The following is a 26,430-nucleotide window of genomic DNA, read 5'->3' as shown; positions in this document are numbered from 1 at the left end:
CTATCCCAGAGCCCGTGTCAGGATGAAAACACCTGTGTGTGGTTTTTTGTTTGTTTGTTTTTTCTCCTGCCTCTTTCTGTTGCCTCCTCCCTTCTTAACACTTCCACTCAGCTCTGGACTCGCTGACTGGCTGGAGGTTGGGCACTGAGACTCTGCCAGTGTCTGTATAAGCTGCCATGGAGGCGAGTGAATGCCCGTGGGCTTCTGTTGTTCGGGGGTTTTTATCGTGCGCTTGTGCATGAAGGACTTTTAAAGAGCCCAGTCCTCCAGTGCTTTTCTGTACCGAGAAGGAAGCCGAGGGAGGCCCAGGAGAATAAGTGACCTGCTTAAGGCCCACGGACCCAGAACTGAGCCAAGTCCCCTGACTTGCTTACACTAAAAATTCAAGGGCAATAGAAGTAAGGTGTTCTAGATAGTCTGGAGGCAGATTCTTGCCGCTGTCCCCGATCCTGTTCAGGGCCTGGTCAGTGTCTGCATGATGGAGCTGGCTGCAGATGGGGTGGATCAGGTTTAATTCAGATTCTCAGTGCCGGATAGTGTTCGTGGGGACACACCCTTGGAAAACCAGGCAAGCCCTTGTAAGGGCTGTCTGTGAACAGGGCTTGGGTTGCTTGTGTGGCCCCTCACTCAGCACAGGCAGTAAAGGGCATTGAATGCCTCCCAGACGTGAATGCCTCCCAGACGACACAAGGCATGTTTGGACTGCTCTGCCATCCAGAGTGTGAGAGCTTGGGAGGTTTTTGGTCAGTTGGTACACTTGGTGCTAAAACAGAGCCTGTCCTCTGGGCCTTCCCAGGGCCGCTGCTTCACCTTCTATCTTCTGTTCCTAAATTTAAGAGCATTTGCTAAATTCACTCAGTAACAGTGATAAACTTGTCATACTTAACGTAAACATTGCTTTTTGAAAGAATAACTTTTTTCAAACCAAGAATGTAGAGTTGATGCATAACGTCACATTTTTGCAAAAACAGTGGCCTGTTTAATGGAAGACAGCTGGTCTTTGGGTCAGCTTGCCATTGGCTCTAATGTAATACGTTGTTTTGGCTGAAGTACATGAAGATGCAGCCCCCAATGGATGTGAGGATGGATGATCTCAGCTGCCTTGGCTTCGGGTGATGTAGGGGATTGAACCCAGGGCCTCACATGTGGTAGGCAAGAGCCCTGCAACTCAGCCACATCTGCTAGGCTGTGAGGTTGGAAACAAACGAACTTGTGCACTGGGAAATGTTCCTCGGGGATCTTCTGACCACATTTGGAGGGACACTTAGGAAGTAACCCCTAGCCTCTGTGTTCTCATTCAGTCTGCTGTAGGGGGGAGAAGCCCTACATTTCCCAGAGGTTGACGTGGAAGTGGGAGGTGTGCATTCTGGGATTTCAGAGTCAGGGTTTCTGGTGGCTGCATGCTGAGAGTGGCCTGTAAAAGGACACTAAGAGGAAAGACAAAATATGGACTTTCTTTTTTCCTTTCCTTTCTCAATTTTTTTCTTGCCTTTTAAAAGATTCATTTATTTATTGAAACAGGTTTTTACTATGTAGGTCTGGCTTTCTTGGAACTCATTAAATAGTTTAGGCTGGCCTTGAACTCACTGTGTTCCACCTGCTTCTGCTATCAAGTTCTGGGATTAAAGACATGTACCACCACAGCTGACGTGATACATTTTTGTTGTTGTTGTTGTTGTTGTTGTTGTTGTGTGTGTGTGTGTGTGTGTGTGTGTGTGTGACGTGAGTGAGTCTGTGTGTACCACATAAGTGCAAAAGCCCATGAAGGCCAGAATAGGTTGTCAGATTTCCTGGAACTAGAGTGTGAGATGCCGTTTGGGTGCTGGGAACCAAACCTAAGTCCTCTGCAAGAAGAGCAAGTACCCAAACTCTCAGCCATCTCTCCAGCTCCCTTCTTGGCTTTCTGAGGCAAGATCTCCTATAGTCTATGGGAAATAACATTGTAAAGAAAAACAAAACATGGTCTTATTTATTAATTTCATATATAGGCTTTTGGAGATAGCATCTCCTATAGACCATGGAAAGTAATATAAAGGCAAAATACAATTTTCTTTGCCTCCTTCCATAGCTCTTACAGATGATGAAACTAAAGGCCAGAAGGATGGTATTCCATGTCTTTTAGAGTAGACTACATTTCAGAGGTGGGTTCTTCCCCAGTCCACATGGCCCTGCACTATTACATTCACGGTGGTGGTGGTGGTGGTGGTGGTGGTGGAGGAGGAGGAGGAGGAGGAGGAGGAGAAGGAGGAGGAGGTTGGTGGTGGTGTGGTGATGGTGGAGGTGGTGGTGATGGTGGTAATGATGGTGGTAATGATGGTGGTGGTTGGTGTGGTGATGGTGGTGGAGGTGGTGGTGGTGGTGATGGTGGTGATGGTGGTGGTGGTTGGTGTGGTGATGGGGATGATACTGACTCAGCAGGCTTACATTGGAAGGCTTGGGGGACTTTAGCGGTGGAATGCAGTGGTGAACGCAGCTTTGTTTTTGTACCTATTTAAATGTCTTTAGGTAAGTCCAACTACACAGTACCCTGTGGAACGAGGTGAAGAGAAGGAACAATATCTTAAAGGAAGTATGTTTGGTGGAAGAGGAATTTAGAGTTTAGGAAAAGGCTTGAGAGAAAATGACGCTGATTTTCATCAGCAAGAGAGTATGATGTCACATAATATGTGACTTGACGTTTATTCAGGTTTGGTTTTAAAAGGTGTTTCCATTTGTTGCACTTATGGAAAAATATTAATGCCTAAGTAGATGATAACTGGACGTGGTTTCCGGGCCTGGGCAAACTCTTGTAATGGTTCTGGAGATCACTGCAAGGTTGGCGCACTGAGCGTTCTGTATTGGTGCCCTATTGGCTGGTGACTTGAACTTTGTTCCCAGTTGGGAGCTGCAGAAAAGTGCACGTTAAAGACTGAGTAGAATTAAAATGCCTTCCCAAAAGGGAGCCTGAGTAAGAAGATACAAACCGAAACAACTTGAATGAAAATCCATGAAGCCCAGCCTAGTCCAGGCTGCAGGAACTAAGTGTCAGTCAGTGAGGATAAAGTATTGCTAGTTACTAAAGGTTTTTTTAAAATTTATATTTATTATTATTGTGTATATATGTGTACTTGATGGGAGAATACACGTGCAAGTCAAGGACAACTTTGTGGAATTGGTTCTTCCCTTCCATCTTTACATGGGTTCCGGGGATTGAACTCAGGTCACCAGGCTTTTGTGGCAAGTGCCTTTACCCACAGAGCCATCTTGCCAGCCCTGTAGGGTTTTTGTTTTTTTGTTGTTGTTTGTTTGTTTGTTTTTACAGAAGCTCAGAATCCTATAATAGAAATCCGTGTGTGCACGCATGTCTAATTGTAAATACTGAAGCAGTACAGCCTTCACGTTTCCTCTTGCAGGATGTGGGATGGCTCTGGAGACGCTTCTTTTCCCCAAAGATTCTCCTTTTCTTTTCTCAGTATCAGCTTGATGAGGTGGATGACTTCTTGCATGTGGGAGGTAGGAGTGTGGGGAAGAGTTGTTCTTCCTTAGCTGCCCAGAGGGGTTTGGCTGCTCAAGTGTGCTTGTTCCTCGGTGAGGGGTCTGTCAGAAGCCAAGGAGGAGGCGATAGGAATTTCCATGCTTAGGCATGTGGTTTGAATCAGCTGGGACTGCCTCCCGCCTCCCTCTGCCCTTCCGGCCTCTGCCCTCCAGCTCCACTGGGTGATCGCACACAGCGAGAGGAAGCGTGGTTGCTGTAGGCGCTCACCCTTGATCCGTGAGCTTTAGATGAGAACTTTTACTCCTTTTTCGGTTTTGTTTGTTTTTGGAGATGAGGTCCATGTGTAGCCCAGGCTGGCCTTGAACTCACATTCCTCTTGCCTCAGCCTCTGGAGGCTTGGAAGTATATGTGTGCACTATCATCCCGACCCTGACTTTCTGCTCTTCTGTGAGAACAGTAAGGAGTCCATCCCAGCCGTGGCTGTGGACTCTCTTGGGATTCTTCTCCCTCCTCCTGCCTGCTGTGACCCCTCCCCCTTAGCTCCCATTGATCTCTCCATATTAGCTCCCACAGGGCAGCCTGAGCTCTGCCAGAGAACCTTTGCAATTCTCCATCTCAGAAGATAGTGTGATCCCCAGTGGGGCTTTGTGTACCCAGATCTGGTCAGCATATATTCATGTCATTCTTGCTGATAAAAGGCTACCGAGAAGTAGCTTTATGGACTCCCTAGGACTGCCAATACCATGACAAAGACTTTGCCTGCAGCCTGCTTTTTACTGAATCCTTACAGCTGTCAGGGGCCGAGCATTGGAAGAGTCCATACTGAAGCATCTGAGAGTCCACATCTCAGTTTTGTCCACTTGTCAAAACCTCACTTAAGTTTGACCTCCATCAAATGTGCCTGAAGCATTTCAGCCCCGTGCCGAGTGCTGTGGGTCTCTTCTTCATTGCTACTCGGTCACATTTGTTTTTTGTTGGGCAAAGCAGGTCATAGAGACTTTATGACCATTTAGTTTTTGTATTCACTGTCTATAAACATAGAGCCCTTGTTCCAGATGGCATGGATTATGGTAGGTAAAGTTCAAAGTAAGAGGAATAAGAAACACTGAATTCCTTCTCTCAAGAAACACTCTTCCGGGGCCCCGACAGGTATAAAAACTGAGTGTTTTGCTAGTTGCAAGATGTGATGAATGGCCCAAATATGGTGGAAATTTGTAAAATATAAGGAAGTCCAAGACAGTCACTGAAGAATGCAACGTTTTGCCTACAAGTTCGAGGATGCACAGATGCACAGGACTTGACGGGGGGGTGGCGCAAAAGTGGGCCTCCTTTAAGAAGATTGGATTTTCATTGTGCAGTGTATGGGATGAGTGGAGATTGACTTGGAATCTGTAACACTGGTTTAAACTCTGGCTCTGCTATCTAGTTGAGTTTTGGTTTTCCTGTCTGTGGAAAGGGGCCGAAAACATGTGCCTCACAGGGTTAGGAAGTGGGAAGGGTGTCTTAAGTGCAGTGTCTGGTGCTTGGCTGTGGCTGTTCCTTCCTTGGTGGTGGTAGGAGGGCTGTAATGGTAACTCTGGGGGTGGATGGTGTGGCAGCCTCAGGGATCCTGTCAGCTTTTGCTAGTGCGTGCTCAGTTCTGAGCTCAGCAGGTAATGGTCTGTGGCTGTCTGTTGGTTGTTTAAGGGAAATGCTACCTCTTTCTGCTTCTTTGGTTGGTTAAAAAAGACATGCTAGAACTTAGATTGTTGCAAAATATTTGTTCATACTGTGTGAAGACGTGTTACCATAATTGGTTTAAAAAAGAGCTGAATGGCCAATAGCTAGGCAGGAGAGAATAGGTGGGACTTCCGTGGAGAAAGAGGAAGTAGGGATGAATCCAGGCACTGTGTGAGAGACTGAAGAAGTTGGACATATGGTACAGAGGAGAGGTGAGGGAGCCATGTCACAGAACGTAGGTCAACAGAAACAGGTTAATTTAAGTATAAGAGCTAGTTGGGGAAAAGCCTAAGCTAGGGCCAAGCTTTCATAATTAATAACAAGTTTCCATGTCATTATTTATGAGCTGGAGACCCAAAGGAAAGTCCTCCGAAAGATGTGTCAGCTGTTAAGAGCGCTGGCCGCTCTTGGAGAGAACTGGGCTTCACTTCCCACACCCACATGGCAGCTCACAATCACCTGTAACTCCAGTTTCAAGGGATCCAACACCCCCTCTGGCTTCTTAGGGAACCAGGTACACACATGATGCACATACATATATACAGGCAAATACTCATTAAAAAAATCCTTCTTAAAAAGTGGTGGGGAGGTGGGGCAGGGGAGATTCATTTGTTCTTCTGTGAGTGTTCTGGCGATAGCTTCTTTCAGCTCTGAGCTGATTTCCCACCCTGGTGCTGGAGTAGTAGATACATCGTAAGACACCTTTATTTCTGGTTTACCCTCCACGGTGACTGAGGCGTCACCAGTGTCTCTGTCCAAATACGTCTGGTTTTACCGTGATCTTCAGGTGTCTGGGAATATGTCGGTCACAGTGTCTGATGAATTAGTGTGTGGTTCAAGTGGGCAGGAAGTTGGACTGGGAAGGACCCCAGGAGCAGCTGCCAAGCCTCATTCCCTTACCTTGTGGTCGCAGCTGCCACATTGTGCTAACCTTGCTCCTGGTCACCACTGACATTAGGCACAGTTGTGGCAAAAGGGTTTGTTTTTTTTTTTTTTTTTTTTTTTTATGTGTGGAGCTCTGATTCCAGGAAGATAGGTGGTTTGATCCTGTCCGTGTAGACAGGGAATCAAGACTTGGATTTTTCTCCAGTTCACATGGCCAGGGTAGTTCTTATGTTGGCTAGTGTTAATTGTCAAATACTCCCCTGCCTGCCTTTCACTGTCACCCCTTGGGTAATAATCTGTTGGATAATAGTTATTCTGATAAACCACTTTGGCAGTGGGAGCGTTTAATGGTAGCTCCTTGGGCCAGTGCCTGAGCCTTATGCTAATTCTGGTCTTTTGTTCCTCCTGGGTCAGCTAACTTTCTCACAGGTTTTCTCTCCTCAGAATATAAGAAGTACAGTAAGGGTCCCCCGCTGAGCTGGATCATCTTTTGGGTTTTGATTTCCCTGTGATCCTTCCCTGTAATCATGTTATCAGAGGCTGTCAGAAATAGTCCCCGCCATAGATCCCCTAACTTTTAATCAGTTAATCTGAGCACTGCAGGGGAACTGGATGCCATATCATTCAATGAGCATCTGGGTTGCTGACCCGGCCCTTAGTGCCTTGTGTAATAACCTGCTCGAAGTTGGAACCTGTGATGTCACGTGTATTTCAGCAACCATGTTTTGAGAGCTGATGGGGTATTTATAGAGTTCCTGTCTGTAGAGAAGTTTTCCCAGTGTTCTCCTGCATCCCCCGTGGTTATTCATGCACATCAGCCTGGTAATCATGAAAAGAATAAAACCGCCTCTGTGAGTTTAGGTGGCAGTGGAGGGCGAGGGCACTGTGGGAACATTCCTGCAATCCAAGCAGGCAGCCTGCGAAGACAAGGCTTGTTTTCCATTAGCTGATCGAGACAAGAAAGCCAGCATTTAAACTCAGCCGGCGGTAGCACGCTTTGAAAATGCAGTGCAGCCTCGAGGGTCTGCCTCCCTGAGCACACTGACACATGTGTGTGAAAACCCTTTCACCAGCTTGCTTTCCCAGCCAGATGGATGCTTCTGAGATGTGCAGCTAACGTTGCAAGGTAGAAAGTTGTCCCTTCTGCTACTTCGAGTGTTGATTCTGAAGGTCTTTTATTTGAAAGCAGACCAAGACAGACATGAAACCCTTCAGCACGTCTAGAAGGACAGGGCTTATAGCTGTAACTAATAAAATACCGTTGCTCTGTCAGGTTCTCTGCACACTGTACTTCCCCTCCCTGCCCCCCCCCCCCCGAAAGTTTGCACCAAATAGCAAACGATTTGAATGGTTGCCCAGACTGGTAATGTGGGCTAGAGCCTTGGCTGGAAGACAGTTCTATACTCAGAGGCCTTGTTCTGCTAGAGGGATGGGAAGCTAAGTTCATAGTCGCTGGGTGGGGGAAACAGGACTCTTCCCAATACACCTGCTCACTGGTTGTTTCTGGGTCTTTCCACACAGTGCTGGAGCATGCAGTGGCAGGTCCAGGGTGTGTAAAGGTCCCGTGCTTGGATGTGTCTTCAGGATGGCTTAGTCCAAGAAGCATTCGGCAAACTAAAACTGTGAAGCCGCTCTCCAGTCCCAGGACCTCTCGGCTCCTGGTGGTTCTCCTTTTCCAGTCCGTTCTTCCTGCGTCTTTGGACTTCTTTCCTTGGTACCTTCATGGTCAGACTCAGCATCTCTCTCTCCTCTAATCCCTAGTCATTTGTCTTCTGTGCCTCTGATCCCAGCTGACACCCTTCCAGGGAGGACTTGGCGGTGTGAACATCCATCCCCTAACCCTGAAACCTTCGCACTTTATTGATCATAAAACACTTGGATGTCATTCTCTCTCCTTTGATCTCACTGACTTCTCTTCGGAGGAATCAGTCATTCAGTCTCTAGGATTCCTGGCGCATCCCCGGCACCTATTTGCGGAGTTTTCTTGCTGTAGATTCTTTCACAAGCAGAGAAATGCCAGCAGTCGGCCACTGGCCGTGTAGGATGATCACATTCAGTGTAAATGAGAAGAAGGGCATGCCACACGGCCCTGGGGCCATCTAGATTGCTATACCATTACCGATTTCTGTCCCCTCCACAGAAACTTCGCTGTATTCTCTTCTGAGTTGAGGAAATAATATTCTTGATTATGTCCCATCCTGATGCAGTCTCAGGTTGACAGAGATGGCCCACAACCCCAGCTGCCTGGGACAGACACACTCGGTATGTCTCCCAGGACTGGTCACCATGGTGAGTCTTCTATTCCTGGGAGCAGGTTTAGTTCTAAAGCAGCCCAGTTAAAAGTGGAGATTATCTTGGATAGACTTGATGTGCCCAGGCTGTCCTTGATAAGGGACCGGACTCTTCCTGATGAATGTGACCCCAAGTGAGAGAAGCACTCCTAGACTTTCCGTTGCTGGCTGTGAGGTGGGGGGTAAGTAGGCGGCTGGGAACTGTGACCTTTGAAGCTAAGCTACCCTCCGATAGGGAAAGGCAAATGTAGTCTCATAGTTTCAAGGACTTGAATCTGCCAACTACCTGAACACACTTGTTTTGTAGACTTTGTCCTGGAGCCTGTGGGTAAAAGCTCAGCCCTGCTTGGCCAGCATGTGGAGCCAGCCTTGTGGGTCTCCTGAGCAGGGCCCCCAGCCCTGTAATCGCTGGACTCATAACCTATGAAACTAGGAAAGCTAAAGGTGAGTGCATTCCAAGCTTCTAAGTCTCTAATAATGCGCTCCATGGCAGAAGAAATGAATACACCCCCCCCCCAATCTGTGTGAACAACCTCTGTTCCATTCTGGTAGTGTTTCACGGGGACCTGTGGCTAAGCCATCACGACACTCTTCATCAGGGGCTTGTGAATTGGGGCTGTAATCATTGAGTGCTATTTGTGGAATAAGGTCAGATGGTCATTTGTGTGTTCATTTCCTAAGAGTATATTTATTACACTGTGAGAGATTTTGAGTCTGGTCCTTGGGTTTTCAGGTGCATGTCAAAGAAGACTAGGTCAGCTTTGCTTAAGGAACCGACTCTGGGAGGAGAAAGTGACCAGGTTGTGACTGGAGACTGACCAGCCCTGGGACTTTTGCCCCTGACTGTTTTAGAGTTGGCCTCACTTATTTTCTCCTGTCTCTGAGAGATTGCCAGTCTGAGTTCATTACCGTAACCAGCCCTCCCCACCCCCTCATAGAAAGGGACAGAAATAAATGGTGTCTTTGAAAAAGGAAGTGCTAATTTATGTCCGGTGATAGAAATGGTGGCCCGGGGAAGGAAGTGTCCTATCCATGCTTTATCATTTGCTGATGAATGCATTTGGGGAGTGGAGCATAGGAACTAAGCCCCAGGATGTGCTGGGGAGTGGATTCATGAACCTGAGGAGTAGAATGGTGTGTGAAAGTTGAGGGGAAGATTTCCGGCTGACCCCAGCTTTTTAGTTCTCCTGATGGCGAGTTCACCCCTACTTTTGGAAACGTGTCTAAAAGGCATAGTCTATCATAAATCAGGGCAGGAAGGACCAACATGATCCCAGTGAGGGATTGGATAGCAGGTGTGTGGCTAGAGACCTGGAAGTCTTAAATGGAGTTGGGGTCCCACTGGGAAGCCTGAGGGGTCTGCAATGATGGATGCCCTGTGTTATGCGCATTGGCGTTCCTAGGTGACTATGATGGGGAGGTTGGGACAGCTGCGGCCTCGGCCCCACACCGCTGTGCCTGTTAGCATGCCCCTTCCCCTCACCCTTCCTCCTCCAGCCTTATAAAATGTGCAGGCATTCCCGGAATGCACACATGGATCCTGTCATTCCCAAACGTGGGACTTTTCTCCGGTCAGCACTTTGGGGATTTGTGTGGTTCTTACAGGCGTTAGTCACCCAGACTCCAGCAGAACGGCTGTGATCTATCTCTGGAAATGGCTTTTTGTTGTTAATTCTTGGCTTCCAGTTAGATTGGACCTCTTCTTGAGCTGTTTTGTTTGTTTGTTTGTTTTATTTTTTGTTTTTTTGAGACAGGGTTTCTGGCTATCCTGGAACAAGCTAGCCTCTAACTCGCAGAGATCCACTTGCCCCTGCATCTTGAGTGCTGTGATTATAGGCATGCGCCTTACTGCCCAGCATGGACCTCTTGAGTTGAAACAGACTTTTTGAAAGACACTGTGTTTGTAAGGAAAGTTTTGCTTCCCCTGGCTTGCTTTTTTGGGTCATCACACTGGGTGGTTATTTGCCCGTGGGCTGTTTTATGAGTGCGCCCCCTCTTGATCTGGGGTTGGAAGCCATTGTTGTGGTGCAGTACCTTTGGGTGGTGGTTCTGCCTCCCAGCAGTGTCTTTTCTAACTGGTGCCTGAAAAATCTAATTTTGGATGGAATGAAGTTGAAATGCTAGCCCTAGACAAAACAGCTGGGCCTCAGGAAAGGTGACTGTCCACCCATTTAGTGGAAGGTAGAGCATAAAGACAGTGGGACTAGTGTGGTGTTTTACAGGCCCCTTGTAGAAGGCTTTCCCAGCAATCCATCTGAGCTCTTTCTTACCCAGTCTGTGTGTGATGAAGGGTGAGCCACAGTTGATTCTGCCAATGCTCTGCCTCTGTTTCCCTGTTCTGTGGAAGAAGCCAGTCTCATCTGAGAGACGAGAACTACCACATTGGAGGCAGGCTTAGGTGAGGTCTAGTTGGAGAAGGTTAGGAGGAGGCAGCGCCTGCAAATGCTTGGCTTTCCAGGTGCAGAAATAAACTGGCTGGGAGGTTGATGGCCGTGTTATCGAAGAGCAAGGTAGGAAACGTTTGGCAAAAAAAAAAAAAAAAAAAAAAAAAAAAAGTATGGTGGGGAGCAATGTTTGAGGTGTTACATCTGGCCACAGAGGGGAAAGCCAGCTTGGTAGGGAGGACTGAAGAAGCCACCCATGGGGGAAGGTCTGAAAGGGGCCAAATGTGGACTCTGTTTTTCTCCACTTATGTAGACCTATATAGTTTTGTGCAGATTTTATATCAGATGCACCCCCCACCCCAAGATCTGGAAACACATAATTTATTCCTTTCCTGAAAATCCTTTAAAAGAAAAAGTTACATAGAAGTAGCCCTTAGGGCCTACAGAGATGGCTCAGCCATTCAAGGCTCAAAACCCAAAGTAAAAGATGTAGCACTTGGAATGGGGGCCATCGCTCAGAGCTTTCTAGGGTGCCCCCGGGGCTGGCATTTACCACTGATCCACCTGGCTCTGTGACCTGGGAGCAGGCCCTGGACACCCTTTTTTCAGCCCTAGCTCTAGCTGGGCTTCAAGGAGAAACCAACACTGTTTTCTTCCCAACTTCCCCCTTCTCTCTGGCTCGTTCTGCTGTATGTGTGGAACAGTTTCCCTGGGAATTTTCTTGGCTCCAGCCTTTGGATTTCATGGTATAGATGACAAGCAGACTTGCAAATGTTGTCCGAATCATCCTGTAAGAATGTGACCCTCACTGGTAATGAGAAGCTTGGGACGTTCTTTTATTTTTATTTTTTTGAAAGTCAGCCCAGCAATGCCTTGTCTTGAAAGGGTTCCGTGTGGACTTCATAGTTGTGGTTTGGGTCAGGAATTCACATCCCCCTGCTTTCCCTTTCGCTTGGGAACTGAGCACAGTTCTCATCCTCACGCCTGTCTCTTAGAAGGAGAATCTGAGACCGACTCACTTCTCTCTGCATTGTAGTTGCTAAGGGCAGGTGTTTACAGAAATGATCAGGTAGAGTACTTGGGGGAAACTGGGCAGTTTGTGAGGTCAGGATTTCTTCAGGTACTGGGAGGTGGCTTAGTCACATTTTGCAAGAGAATCTGCATTTTCTCTTCAGCCAGGTGGCATCTGTACTCCGGAAACAGAACCCTCAAACAAAAACTCCCTAAAATGAGAAGGCTCCTTTCCTCTTCCCCCATGGACGTGTTTTCATGGGGGAGGAGAGCCAGCAAAGGGGTATTCCGTCGACGCTTGCTAGGAGTAAGCTCTCCATTCATATTGTCCTGTGGGTACGTCTGTGCTTGGTTTGAAGTTGTGTGTCTGTCCTCTAAGGACGTAAGTCGGTCGTTTCTGCCTTCTCTCGTCACACCTCTGCCAGAGAGACTCTGGGGTTTCGCTGAATATATAGCCTGAAGTATACAGCCGGCACTTGACTCCATTGGAGTTAACTGCTTAATTAGTATTCAGAAATACTTGGGTACGTGTACATGTTTCTACATATGGTAGGTAGGCTGGTGGATTTACTTGAAGTCTGAGTAATTCCGTGAGGTACGAAGTCACAAAGCATCCCTCATTTTCAACTTGTGGACTGACACAGGGTCCCCCACTGCTGCTGTGTGCTCCACACTACAGGTGCGGTTTTCTTTCTTACCAGCAGATCCTTGGCACTTAGCAATGGCATGTGCAAGTGTTAGGGCTCCGTAAGTGATGGCACCTCTGTGGCTGTTGGCCTAGCATCCAGCTGCTCCCCTCACAGGTTGGGAGTGCTCTGCATTTTCACTCAGTGTTTGGCATGGTGTCTAGCACAAATTACTCAGCAGTGAAAATAGTGCAAATGAATAAAGCCGTCGATAAAGAGTCACTCCGATCCCTGACAACAGATAACCAACTCACTTTTGGGAAAGACTGCAGACACAGGAAACGTAGAAAGGACAATTGTGAAGAGAGAGGGTGAGACATTCTCTCCCCTTCCTCCCAACTCCTCCTTCCCCTCCTCCCTGCCCCTCTTCTTCCTCTCTTCTCCTCCTCTCCCTTCCCCCTCCCCCTTTCCTTCTTCTCTCCTCTCTCTCCACCATGCCTGGGATCTAACCAGACAACTTTAAATTAATTGATAATTATTAGAAGAGAAGAAGCAGAAATGAAAGGTTCAGGTGGAGAAACACTCTCAAGCGTGCTCTCTCTCCCTCTCTTCTCTCTCTCTCTCTCCCTCTCTTCTCTTCTCTCTCTCTCTCTCTCTCTCTCTCTCTCTCTCTCTCTCTCTCTCTCTCAGTCTCTCTCTCCCGTGTAGTTTCTCAGGATGACTAATAGACTCTTCAGCTACCGTCTCTTGTACAGTCGCTGCTGTCTTGATCTGGCAGGCGGGACTGTGCTTCCCTGGAGTTTCTCCTATGTTACCATCCCTCACGTGACAGCTGCAGACCTAGGCATCTCTTATTTCCAGACAAAACCTTAGAATTGGAGCTAGGACCCGCCCGAGACTTTACTTACAAGGATCCTTTGGCTAAATTAAATCACATGACCTTACAGCTGGATCACTATGATTTACTGTGCACAAACTGAGGTTATGGTAAGATTTTTTTTTTTGTACCCAAAAATCTCCAGCACACTGTCTGCATACATAAATTATATCACAAATAAAAATTATCTGTAAGAGGAAGAAACCCTTCTTGACCTTAAAAGTAGAAATTACCTTGCTTTCATAATTTTAATTTGTTTTAATTATAACAAAACATCACCTAGGCAACACTCTCTCGTGCTTCCGCCCACTATTGATAAGGATCTGGGGGCATAGGCTACTCTGCTAACCACATCTGATGCTCAGCTGTTTGGTTTTAAAAGTAAAGTAAGGGATTTCACTTGGAATGTGGAGAATAGAGTCCATCTGGGCGCATCAAGCGTGTTAATTTCAAGACTCTGGAATGGATTAAAATAGAAGCAAGAGTGAGGGTGGGAATGGGAATGGTTTCCGGCCTCGGAGCTGGTGATGCTGGTAGACACAGATTCTGCAAATAGCAATGCATCCTCCTTGTCTCTCCAGCTTGGCCATGGAGCTTCCTCTCTGAAGGTGGATCTTCTTCATGCCGGAGTCCTCAGCCTCTCTCCTACCTACCTTCCTTTTGTTCACTCTCCTCTTCTCCGGGTGGTTTTCCTGTATTGTCTAACCCAAGAGCTCTGCTGATTAGTTTCTCCTGCAGTTTCTGACAGCCAGCATCTCGCAACTAATTCATCTCAGATTTTAGAACTGGTGTTGTCCCCCACTCCCGCCTCACTTGGGGAAAGCAAACTCTTCTTTCCTGAGGACCATTAAGTGCAGCCCGGCCAAGGGCTGCCAGAGCAAGGACAGGAAGCAAGTAGGAAAAAAAGCTGGGGTTCCAGCCCAGGTCTGTCAAAAAAGTGTGTGTCAACACCTGGTTCTGAACAGCTCTCTAAACTGTGTTCCGGGTCCACGGTGTACTTAAGCTAGCCCAGCATTGATAGCCAGATGGAAGGATGCACAGGGCGGGGTGTGGGACACAGTTTAGAGAGATGCTCAGAACTGGGTGTTGACACACACATTCGTGTTTGTTTGCTGTTTTTCGAGACAGGGTTTTTCCGTGTAGCCCTGGCTGTCCTGGAATTCACTTTGTGGATCAGGCTAGCTTTGAACTTGAGGTTTGCTCTGCCTCCCAAGTGCTGGGATTAAAGTCAAATGCCACCACTGTCCAGCTTTGGACACTCATATAAGCTGTCTTATAGTTGTTTCAATAATGAAGTCAGCTGGGCATCTCTTAAAAACTTTGCAATTATAAACTCAAGGGTGTACGTCCATTGCCAGTTGGCCTCGTGGACACATGTAGCTTTCACCTGGAAATGCCCCTGCAGGCTGCAAGCTTGTCTCACTAATGTCTTCAGGGAACCTCCACGGTGCCCCAAATTTCTACCCCTGAAAGTTACTTCTCTCTTCCCCATGTCCCTCTGTTGGATGGTATTTATCACTTTATTCTCAATAGTAGTATATTAGGATGAGCTATCTACATTGTAAGACCTCTTACACCTTGGAACAACGTTGATCAATGAGGAACAAAAATAACACTTCGACTCTAGCATGAATCTTAAAAGTCTTATGAATAAAGTCAAACCTGAGCCAGGTATTGGGGTGAATGCTGGAAGATCAGAGAAGCAGAACAAGCCACAGCTTCCTCACCTCACCAGTTCCTCAGCCCGTCTTGTTTCCTCAGACTGGAAGCTTCTGTGTCCTCATCCCAATGGCTCTCAGCTGAACTGCTGCTCCAAAGCCTGAATGCTGAACCAGCCAAATGCTGCTAGTTTCTGGTCTTCACGCCTTATATATCTTTCTGTTTTCTACCATCACTGCCTGGGATTAAAGATTCACTTTCTGGGATTAAAGTGGTGAGTCATCAGACCTGGCTATTACCAATGTGACCTTGAACTCACAGAGATCTGCCTGGCCTCCCGAGTGCTTGCTGGGATTAAAGGCGTGTGCTACCACTGCCCAACCTCTATATTTAATATTGTGGCTGTTCTGTTCTCTGATCCCAGATAAGTTTATTAGTGTGCACAATATTTTGGGGAACACTATTATCACCACACTTCTGGAACATTAGCTACTATATGTTAGTTATTATAATGGCCAAAGAATATCAGTACTTTCTTCTTATTGGAAAGGGGAATGTTTGCACAAAATATTCCCCAGGATTTCCTAATAAAGATAAATTTGGTGGTAACATTTCAGTGGGGCCTGTAAGGTATGGCCATGTCAGTATTAGAGATGTGAGGCCCTTGGAGGTAAGAGGAAATGGGAAGATACCTGGGTTTGTTCCAGGCTCAGAAAGTGACTCATCAAGGTGTCCAGTACTTCCTGGTGAGATGTAGGAGATCAAGTAAGAATGGAGATTTGGACAGCCTTGGGATGGCAGGGAGTTTGGATGGAACATGTGTGATACCATTTGGCATCAAGGTAGAAAGAAAGGTTAGAGGGAATAGAATCGAGGCACGGAAGCCAAGGGAGGCTGGGAGAGAGGACGTGGGCAGCAGTGATGAGCTGTGAGAATTGAGGAGTAGAGGGCTCAGTCGGGTAATCCACCAATAGAGACAGGAACTCTGCGGAAGCGTGAGTTAGGGATGGCAGGATCGGCTGTGTCAATTTGCAGGACAGATAGGAAAACCCAAGAGAACTACCCGATCCCAGTTCAGTCAGGCAAACGGGGGTGGTGTGGATGAAAGTCGGGAGTCCTTTCCAGCTGCGTCATAGTGTTGGTCATGTGGGAATACGTGTACTGCTTTGAGACTTGGACCTCTGGGCGCAAAAGAGACTGCATTTCTTGGGTAGTGAACTCTGAGTGAGTGTCGGACATTCTGGAAGAGGACTTCATTTCAGCTGTGTGTGAGTCACCAGGTGAGTTCCTCAGCTGGTCCGTCAGTCATTCTGATGCTCCAAGTCCTTGAGCTGGGTGAAGAACTTCCTGTTTCCTTTTTACTCACCACACACTCATGAGCAGTGACTCTTCCTTAACACTGGGAAGAATTTGGCATCAATTATACAATTTAAAGATACATTTAAAATCTTATCTATTTCCCAAGACACTCTAAGGACAAAGGACATGGCTTTAAATTTCAAACATTTCAAGACCCAAATGTTTCATAACCCTACACTTGGTGTGTGGTTTTCAGTGGGTGTAAAAATACTCCGTGGGTACGTGGGTGTTTTCATGGTTTGGGTAACGGTGAGATGCTGAGCTCTGGGTTCTGGGACCAGAACTCTAATTACTAACCGATGCCTTCCTGGGGTTGGTTTACGGGTAGATGTTGGGTATCTAGACATGCAGCAAGCCAGAATCCAGAACATGCATCCACCTTGCTTTTCCATGGAAGTTAAAATTGTGACTGGCGGTAGAGGGGAGCATGGGCCTGGGACTGCCCTTGCCTTTTCCTGCTCTGTGGCCATTCACATGTGTGATAGAACAGTAGTGAAGGCGGCGAGGTGGCTTCTCCAAGCCGAGTGCCCAGCAGCCACCACACAGCTGCTATGGAAACATTGCTAAATATAATCTAAGGCTGACTTCACATGCTCCTCCCCCACGGCTCGGCGGATGTGGTAAACACCCTAAAAATACCTATGTTCTGAACTTTTGAGGTATCTAAAAGGAAGGGGCAGACACTGTTGGACTGTCCAGCGCTGTTGGACGGCTCGCTCATCCTCCAGGACCGTTGCCCACTGGGCCTGTCTATGAAGCTGTGTGCTGTGCTGGGGCCCATGTTGTCCCACTCAAGGCTAAGAGCTTGCTCTCTAGTCTTGTATTTACGGTTGGCAGGTTTCAAGGAAACTATTCATAGAATGACATCTGTTCTCTGTCCCATTGACTTCAAACCCGCAGCTGCCACCATTACAGGCGAGGGGTTGAGTTTTCGATTTATTTCACAGAATAAGAATTTTAGAGCTGGTATGTACTCAGTCTAGTGTTCACATTCTATCAATCCTAGCCTTTATGGAGTCACATTTCTATGCCCATAGAGTAAGCATAGAAATTTGAGAATGGAGCGTGCTTTGGTTATTAAGCATTATTATTATTATTGGTTATTATTATCACATTCATAATCCCACAGTATAAAAATAGAGTAAAACACCATTTGAAATCATTGGCTGATGGTGCCAAGCTTTTTCTTTTTTACTTTAAAAAAAAAAATGAACCTGTGAGGCTGGAGGAATAACTTCCTTGGTAAAGTGCCAGTTAAACAAACCTGAAGACCTGGGTTCAGAACCCCAGCACTCATGTAGAAATCCAGGTGTGGTGGTGTGTGCTGGGGATGGAGACAGCTGGGTTCCTGAAGTTCACTAGTTCACTGGCCAGACAGCCCAGCGTGTTTGATGAGCTCCAGGTTCAGTGAGAAACCCTGTCTCCAAAACTAATGTGGAGAGTGACTGAGGAAGCCTTTCAAGACAGACAGACAGACGGACACACACACACACACACACACACACACACACACACACACAGGGGGGGGGGGTCGTAAATAAATCAGTAAGTCAAACAATGAGGTTTGTTTCTTCCCCCAAATTCAGTGTTTTGAACACAGAATCTGTTGGTGACGTAGCTAGAACACCAGCAATCTTGTCTCCCAGAAGGTGTTTCGTGTTCAGCTTCTGGACTTGAAAAGCATAGGATCCTATAATTGGCCACTGGCGAGTTCTGTTTCTCAGGAAAGAAAACCTTCACTGTGGGTCTCTAAAGCCCATGAGATGTGCTCAAAGTTGTGGAACTGGTCAGGGGAGTGTCATCCAGGACAGATGAGTCTCCCACCTCCTGTGCCTCCCCCCAGTCTCCACCAGTCCACTCTGAGGAGGTCCAGTGTGTGCACACCTGAGTGAAGAAATGCCACTAAGCCTGGACAGTAGATGGAGGAGATGGGACTGTTTTGTGTGTTGGGAAGTTTTTAAGTACATTGTATTATGGTGGTTACGGTAACATGCCTTAATTGCAGGCCTCCATATCTTCCGCTCTGAGCATCTCAGAGCACCTTGGTGTGCCTGGAAGAGTGTTTGCGTGTGTAGAAAATAAACAGAAAGTTTCTCTTGGATGGTGGAAGCTATTAAAATGTTTTTTAATGTCGCCTATCACATATATGAACTCGCCACTTCTACGAGCTCCGGTTCTGGACCATATACTGAATGCAAGGAACGAAGCCCCTGGGGAGGCAGTCTGCTTTTGCAGGGAGGCTGTAGAAGGTTCTGGAGTTGGTAGTGAAGAAGCCAGGGACCAGCATAGATACCAGGCCAGCTCTCTGTGTCACAGGGATCTCAGAAGTAGTATCTATCTGGTGATGTCGTTCATGGTTTCTCAAGCATTTCTCCTCTCAAATTCCAGAATGAAGAGCTTCGAAACTTATCGCTTTCTGGCCATGTTGGATTTGACAGTCTTCCTGACCAGCTGGTCAACAAATCCACTTCTCAAGGCTTCTGTTTCAACATCCTGTGCGTGGGTAAGTGAGGGTGTCCCCTCTTGCACAGAAGGGGACATGTCTCTGGGACAGGAGGATGATAGTTTATTCCCTGTTTCTTCCCAATTTAGCAGGGTAATATTTGCTTGCCTTGTGTGGCACCATTGTGAAAATTCAGAGCTATATTTTGTTAAGTGCTTTGTAGTTTTTTTGGTGCTACTCAAATTGTCTTTATTTCTGTCATGTGGTCATGTGACTGGTCAGTCTTACTGTTATGAAAACATTTATTGTAATTTTTCATGGAGAGGAGGCGCTGGACCCTAATTAGACTATAGGAAGTTGAAGGAGCCTCAGGTATGTACTAGAGTAACATTCAAAAGCCCATTAAGCCAGTGATCTTCAACCTGTGGGTCACGACCCCTTTGAGGAGGTCACATACCAGATTTTTATATTACAGTTCATAATAGTAGCAAAATTACAGTTATGAAGTAGCAATGAAAATAATTTTATGGTAGGCAGTCATCACAACACAAGGAACTGTGTTAAAGGATTGCAGCATTAGGAAGGTTGAAGCTCTAAGAAGTGTGTTCCTAGGGTCACCCCTGACTATTGTGAACAGTAACCTCCTGGAAGCCTACGGTGGTGGCACATGCCTTTAATCCCAGCACTTGGGAGGCAGAGGCAGGCGGATCTCTGTGAGTTTGAGGCCAGCCTGGTCTACCAAGTGAGTTCCAGGAAAGGCGCAAAGCTACACAGAGAAACCCTGTCTCAAAAAACCAAAAAAAAAAAAAAAAAAAAAAAAAATCTAGACTCCTATTTTGTATCTGACCTGCTGTCTTTAAATTGGGATCTAAATTTGACCTTCATTTTATTCCTTGTAGACAAAGGGAAAAATCAGTGTCTCCTTCAGCACCCATCCCAGGGCTCTGCCGTAACCCAGGTCACACAGCCTGGGGGATGTTCTTTCTCCCTCTAGCTACATCCATTTTAAACTAAGAAGAGAGAGGTAGAAAAGAGCAGCAAACAAGGAAATCAAAACAAATCCGTTCTCTTGATTGAAAACTGTTCCTGAAGCACCCTCGCTGGAGAGCAGGGAGCCCCCGATTTGTGGTTGGAGTTTGGTGGCCACAATCTCCTGGGCAGATTTTTCGGGACATCACTTTGAGACAGACAGAAGCATTTCTCCGTGTGGCCAAGTGGACCATCCCCCCTCTAAACTGACAGACCGAGTTAGGCTGATTTCCTGGCTATGTGGAACGTGCTGGCTCACCTGGAGGAGGGGCAGCTGGGGAGTGAATGCTTTCTCCTTCGGGAGCCTGCTGCTCGGAGCCAGTGTGCAGGGGGTGTGAGAATCAATGGTGTAGAATGTGTACTGGCCAGCACGCTGGGCTAGCTTGTTCTCTGGCATTATGTTTTAAACTGTGGGTAAAAGAATGTCAGGAAAGACATGGCCAGAGCAGCCAACTCATGTGTCCCCTTTTCTCCCCATGCATACGCCTGTCATTGTTGAGTGGGTCCCTTTTGAGCTACAGGTAGTTCTACAGAATGGCGTAAATGAGTTGTTGCTTGGTACATGCCCGTTGCAAAGCAGGGCGGTTCTTCATTAGCATAGCAATTTGCTGGTTTTGTATTGAAAAGTGTGCGAAATTATAATTCTGAGCCAATTACTATTCTGACTTCCCTTCTAAGCCTCCCCAAACTCCCTTTCCAAAACTGGCTTCATGAATTGGGCTGAGAGTTGCACTGTGCCTCCTGCACTGTTGTGGAGAGAGGTCCTGTGGGGTTGGGCTTGCTCTAGGGCAGGATCTAACTGGGTAGGCTGCGTGCAGTGGCTTCGTGACTGACCTCTCGTGGTAAATAGCACAGTTTCGATACAGATTGGATTTCCTTACGTTAATGCTGTCTTGTTAGATTAAAAAAAGCCCCTCTCCTGGATAAGTAGTACTACCCTGTTTCGTACGTGGGCAGTTTGCTTCTCAAAGTAATTAACATAATATGTGCTTATTACTGAAAAGTTACAAAACTCCCACCTGATTCTGTGTTCCTCACAGATAACCCTGGGATGCTTCTAGGAGTTTTCTACCTCTTTCTCTAAAAAGAAATTAGTCTGGTGGCTTGTAACACCCCCGATGTATTACACCTTCCCATTGTGTAGGCAGAATTCTGCATTGGTCTATGGGTGCCATCACTTACAGAAACCTCGGGGAGAATGAATCCCTTGCTTTTTATAATTTCAGAGGATGCCTGGACTCTCCCTCATCTCCAATGTAAGCAAAGCCTTTCTTTATCGTTCTTATAACGGGAAATTCCTTTTCACAGAGAATTGGAGAAATCGAATTTAAATGTAGCTACAATTGCCTTCCCCCAATATAGGCTCAGAAAATAACACATTAAGTGATAGAATTAACAACAACTAGCTCCAGGGCTGGGGACATGATTCAGTGAGCAAGCATACTTGCTACACAAGTGTGAGGACCGACCTGAGTTCAAATCCCCAGAACCCCTGTATAAGCTTGGTGCAAAATTCCAGTGTCTCTCTGTGAGACGGGAGATGGAGGCAAGGAGCTCGTGGGCCAGCTAGTGTGGCCTAGACAGTCAGAAAACAATAGATACCCTGTCTCAAAGTGGGAAAACGAAGGCTTTCCACACATAGGTGCTGTCACTGACAGACATGGATGTGTGTCTACGCATTGCGCGCGCGCACACACACACACACACACACACACACACACACACACACAGAACACAGCTGTCTCCTGGGATGGAAGTATGTGGTCAGAGCAACTGCCCACTTGTTGATGTTGCTTGCTCCTGGTAGCTTGTTTTTATTATTGTTGTTGTTTTTTAAAGATTTATTTATTTATTTTATATATACAGAAGAGGGTGCCAGATCTCATTACAGATGGTTGTGAGCCACCATGTGGTTGCTGGGAATTGAACTCAGGACCTCTGGAAGAGCAGTTGGTACTCTTAACCTCTGAGCCATCTCTCCAGCCCCTGGAAGCCTGTTTGTGTTTATGCTTTTCTTCCCAGCAGTCTGGCTTCCTGCAATTACCAGCTTAATTGTGGGAAGGAACAAACCATTCCCTGACACAGATCACTGACCATCACAGATTATTCTGAGTGAGTGTCACATGCCCAGCCTGGCTGGGAGTGGCGGTCTATCTACTCCAAGACACAAGGGGCTCTCTATAAGAAAGAAAGGCTTTCTCAGAAGGAAGATGGGTGTGGGACCCCACACACTGGGCAGATAAGGACCCTCACAGGTGCACAGGTGTTTGGGGTTTGAGTTACACAAAGGATCACTCTGTTTATGTGCTTTAAGTTTTTTTTCATGCCATGATAAATATGGATATACTTCCAAGACAGGGTATGTAATTCTTCAGATCTTCCAGATTTCCTTTCACTACAATTTGGCTGTGGTTTGAGTCTGTCTTCCAAGAGTTCATGTGCTGGGGATGCAGCCTTGGTGGCAGTACTTTGTGGGACCTTTAAGAATGGGGTGTGTGTGAGAGTCACTTAGGTTTTGCCTTCAGAAGAGAGGAGAGTTCTCCTGGGTCTCTGTGTCTGACCTTCTGAGAGGGCAGTGAGAGAGGGCAGTGAGAGGGAGGGAGAGGGCAGTGTGGAGAGTGCGGTGAGAATGCAGTGAGAGAGGGCAGTGAGAGGGCAGTGAGAGAGGACAGTGAGAGAGGGCAGTGAGAGAGGGCAGTGAGAGAGGGCAGTGAGAGAGGGCAGTGAGAGAGGGCAGTGAGAATGCAGTGAGAGAGGGCAGTGAGAGAGGGCAGTGAGAGAGGGCAGTGAGAGAGGGCAGTGTGGAGAGTGCGGTGAGAATGCAGTGAGAGAGGACAGTGAGAGGACAGTGAGAAGGCAGTGAGAGGAGAGTGAGGAGAGTGCAGTGAGAACACAGTGAGAGGACGGTGAGAGAGTGCATTGAGAAGGCAGTGAGAGGACAGTGAGGAGAGGGCAGTGAGTGGGGGCAGTGAGTGGGGGCAGTGAGAGAGGGCAGTGAGAAGGCAGTGAGAGGACAGTGAGGAGAGGGCAGTGAGTGGGGGCAGTGAGAGAGGGCAGTGAGAAGGCAGTGAGAATGCAGTGAGAGAGGGCAGTGAGAAGGCAGTGAGAGGACAGTGAGGAGAGGGCAGTGAGTGGGGGCATTGAGTGGGGGCAGTGAGAAGGCAGTGAGAATGCAGTGAGAGAGGGCAGTGAGAAGGCAGTGAGAGGACGGTGAGGAGAGGGCAGTGAGTGGGGGCAGTGAGAGGAGAGGGCAGTGAGTGGGTGCAGTGAGAGGAGAGGGCAGTGAGAGGGTGCAGTGAGAGGAGAGGGCAGTGAGTGGGTGCAGTGAGAGGAGAGTGCAGTGAGTGGGTGCAGTGAGAGGACAGTGAGGAGAGGGCTGCTTCTGGCTGTTCCTCAGCCTCTGGCCTCCCGTCTGGCCATGAGCTTGTCCGTGTTACCATGCCATCCACCATTATTAGGTCTCATTAGCACCAAATTGAGGCTGGCACCATGCCTTCAAATCTCCCCAAATGTGAACTCAACAAACTTCCTCTTCATGAAGTTACCCTGTCTCAGGCCTTTTGTTACAGTAACAGAAGTTGACTGGTCAGGGCTCTTTGGTTAGAAGCAACATAAATTCTCCAGAAGCTAGGCACATCAGCATTAAATACTAGCACATCAGAATTGAGGCTTGTCAAAGCTCTTAACCACAGGTATTTTATAGCAACAACAAGAACTAACTCCCATTATCAGTCAGTGATTGTTTAAGTAAAAGTCTAGTAGAAAGTGCTCTAGCCAATCAAAGTATTTGGAGAACACCTGGAGGAGTAGGGGCCACTTGACTTGGGCGTCCATGGAGCTTCTCCACTGCTTTTCATCCTAACCTGTCCGTTATAGTTTTTATACAGTATACCCACCTATTCAAAGCATCATTTTACTTTTACTTTTTCTTTTTATTTTATGTTTTTGATCTCTTGAGACAGTGTCTCACTATGTAGCCTTGGATGCCCTGGAACTCTCTATGTAGACCAGGCTGGCCACTAACTCAGAGATCTGCTGCCTCCATCTCCTGAGTGCTGGGATTAAAAGTATATGTCACCACGCCCACCTCATTTTACTCTCTTGTGAGGAATATAAACAGGAATTGAGGTTCAGCAAATGTTATGATTCCATTAAGGAACCTTTTTTTTTTTTTTGAGCTGGGGATCGAACCCAGGGCCTTGTGCTTGCTAGGCGAGCGCTCTACCACTGAGCTAAATCCCCAACCCTTTTTTTTTTAATCAAAAGGCTATCGAATCACTATTTTGTTTTGTGAGTTGTAAGCAGAGAAGATAAATCAGGGCTGAAACTGATCTTGACATGAACTTAGTCTGGTTTCAGAGCAACTGTGTTAGCTGTCTGCCATAAGAATCCACCAATGTTGCATCCTGGGAAGGAGCGCAAGGAAGAGAGATTCCATTCCACATACAGGATGAGAGCTGGAGTTATTGGCTCCCCTCTCCAACCTGCTTACATTAAGTCACCCCTGCCCAAACTGCACTTTAAATGAAGCCTTTCATTTTATGCAGGAGGTATTTTAGCAAAGAATCATCAGTTCTTATTGAGCCTCTTGTGTAGATGTATCCTGCTTGTTAAATAAGAAACACAGAGCCAGTTGCAGAGTTAAAAACCACTAGGTCAGAGCCAAAGCAGAAAACCTTACCCTTCACTGCTTCTGCGGTTCCTCCTCTCCGCAAGAGACCTACTTCTGTGCGTCCTGTCTATTTAAAGACTTTCTGTTCTCCTCCCTCATTGGTTGTAACCCAGCCACATGACCTCCTCATCACTGCCTGTTTGTACAGACCTCCAGGTCTTCTATGGTTGGTATTGAAATTAAAGGCGTGTGTCTGCCATGCTGGCTGTTTCCTTGAACACACAGAGATCCGCCTAGCTCTGCCTCCCAAGTGCTGGGATTAAAGGCGTGCCCCACTACTGCTCGGCTTCTGCTCTGGCTTGCTCTGACCTCAAGGCAACTTTATTGACATACAAATAAAATCACATTTCAATACAAATAAAATATCACTATACTCTTGCCACAGCTTTAGATTTCTATAACTGTCATTCCCTCTCCAGAGTGACACTGATTCTCTCGGAGGCCCCATCCACACTCACCCGGGTGAGTGTAGGTTCTTAGGAACATGGAGATGAATGAGAGGCTGTCACCATCCCTGTCTGAAGAGAAACTGGTTCCAAAGAAGAGTCAGTCAGTAATGTATTTTGAAAATGGGTTATAAAAAAAAAAAAAAAAAGTCAAGCGTAATTGTTTTGAGGAGGAGAGGCGTAGAACACAGACATGTTTAAAATTGCTTTAACCAAGTCTGCACTGTCAGCCTACAATCCCATCTTCCACGTCTTGGTCCCACCTCTTTCCAGGAAAGGCTGTGGAACGGCTCATAGACAAAATGAGTGAAGATAAAGTTGACCCCAGAAAATAAGGGGAAGGCCAGGTTAGGGTCAAGCTCAAAGCCTGTTGCAGGCTTGTCTGCAACAGTTATCAGATGTGCCAACTACAAGTTCAGAGTTTGATGTGTGAGAGATTTATTAAGTCAAAAAGAGAAATAATTGCTTCAGACAGAACTCACCTAAACATACACACACACACCAATTCTAATGGATGTTTCAGAAAAGAGGTGCTGGTGGGTGTCGCCACGTTCAGGGTTTGGGAGCATCCCCAAAGTGCACTCAGTCATGTCATGTGGTGCCGTCTTTCAATCCCCTTGCAGGCTGGCACTATTATGCCAAAACAGGTTTCATCAAAGGCCGGTGTGTGGGGAGTAATAACACAGCTTTCAGCTGTCTGATCGCCCGCTCTGTCCACTAAACTCTTGGCTCATTAAGCGGGACAAGCAAACCTTTGCATACAGCTGTTTCCCTGAGTCGCCAGGCTTGGCAGTTAGAGAGAATGAAGGGTCTGACTCAGGCATCAGTGGGATTGACCCTGCAGCTCTGGCTGTTTTTAATGTCCACCTGAAGTGAGCCTCAGAGTGAGCAGAAGGGTGGGACTGCTTTCCCCTGGAATGTGGGTGTCACGTTCCCCATCACTGGCAGGAGCCACAGAGATCGCTTCACCAGCAGCTTCCATTACTTCTGCCATGGCGTGCTCAGGCAGATGAGTCGACCCCAGAACAGCCACAGATGGGAAAAGCCACCAAAGTGGCCAATCCAGTAGAATGATCTTCCACACGACCATTTTGACTCTGTTAGCATTACCAAATAACCTCCTCCGTGCCTGGAGCTCGACCGTGAGCTTTGGAATGCTGCAAAGTTGGTGTCAGCCACTGCTTTTCCGAAGATGTCATTATGTGTTTGGTGGGAGCTGGGTCCTGTACGTAGTAGGTTGTCAGTTAATAAGTGTGGTAGTTTGAATGGAATTGGCCCCCATAGGCTCCTACAGAGTGGCACTATTAGGAGGTGTGTGGCCTTGTTGGGGGAAGTGTGTCACTGTGTGGGTGGGCTTTGATGTCTCCTATGCCTAGTTCAGCTCACTTTCCTATTGCCTTTGGATCAAGATGTAGAACTCTCAGCTCCTTCTCCAGCACCATGTGCCCGCATGCTGCCTTCTCCCACCATGATGATAATGGACTAAACCTCTGAACTATAAGCCACCCCAATTAAATGTTTTCTTTTATAAGAGTTGCTGTGGTCACAGTATCT

At 47.1% G+C, this 26,430-nt stretch overlaps 1 protein-coding gene across 1 annotated transcript in view; it reads left to right on the top strand.

Annotated features, from left to right (window-relative positions):
* Septin11 (septin 11) overlaps positions 1–26,430 on the top strand; it is a 74,443-nt gene that overhangs the window by 28,531 nt on the left and 19,482 nt on the right. The window contains exons 2-3 of the mRNA XM_036200362.1: positions 18,675–18,789; positions 24,852–24,892. Coding sequence (XP_036056255.1) covers positions 18,675–18,789; positions 24,852–24,892 — 156 coding nt within the window. The remainder of the gene's footprint in view (positions 1–18,674; positions 18,790–24,851; positions 24,893–26,430) is intronic.

This window comes from Onychomys torridus, chromosome 10, assembly GCF_903995425.1.
Source record: "Onychomys torridus chromosome 10, mOncTor1.1, whole genome shotgun sequence".
Taxonomy (NCBI): Eukaryota; Metazoa; Chordata; class Mammalia; order Rodentia; family Cricetidae; genus Onychomys; species Onychomys torridus.
The sequence above is the reverse complement of the archived record's forward strand: the minus strand, read 5'-3'. Positions and strand labels throughout refer to the sequence as shown.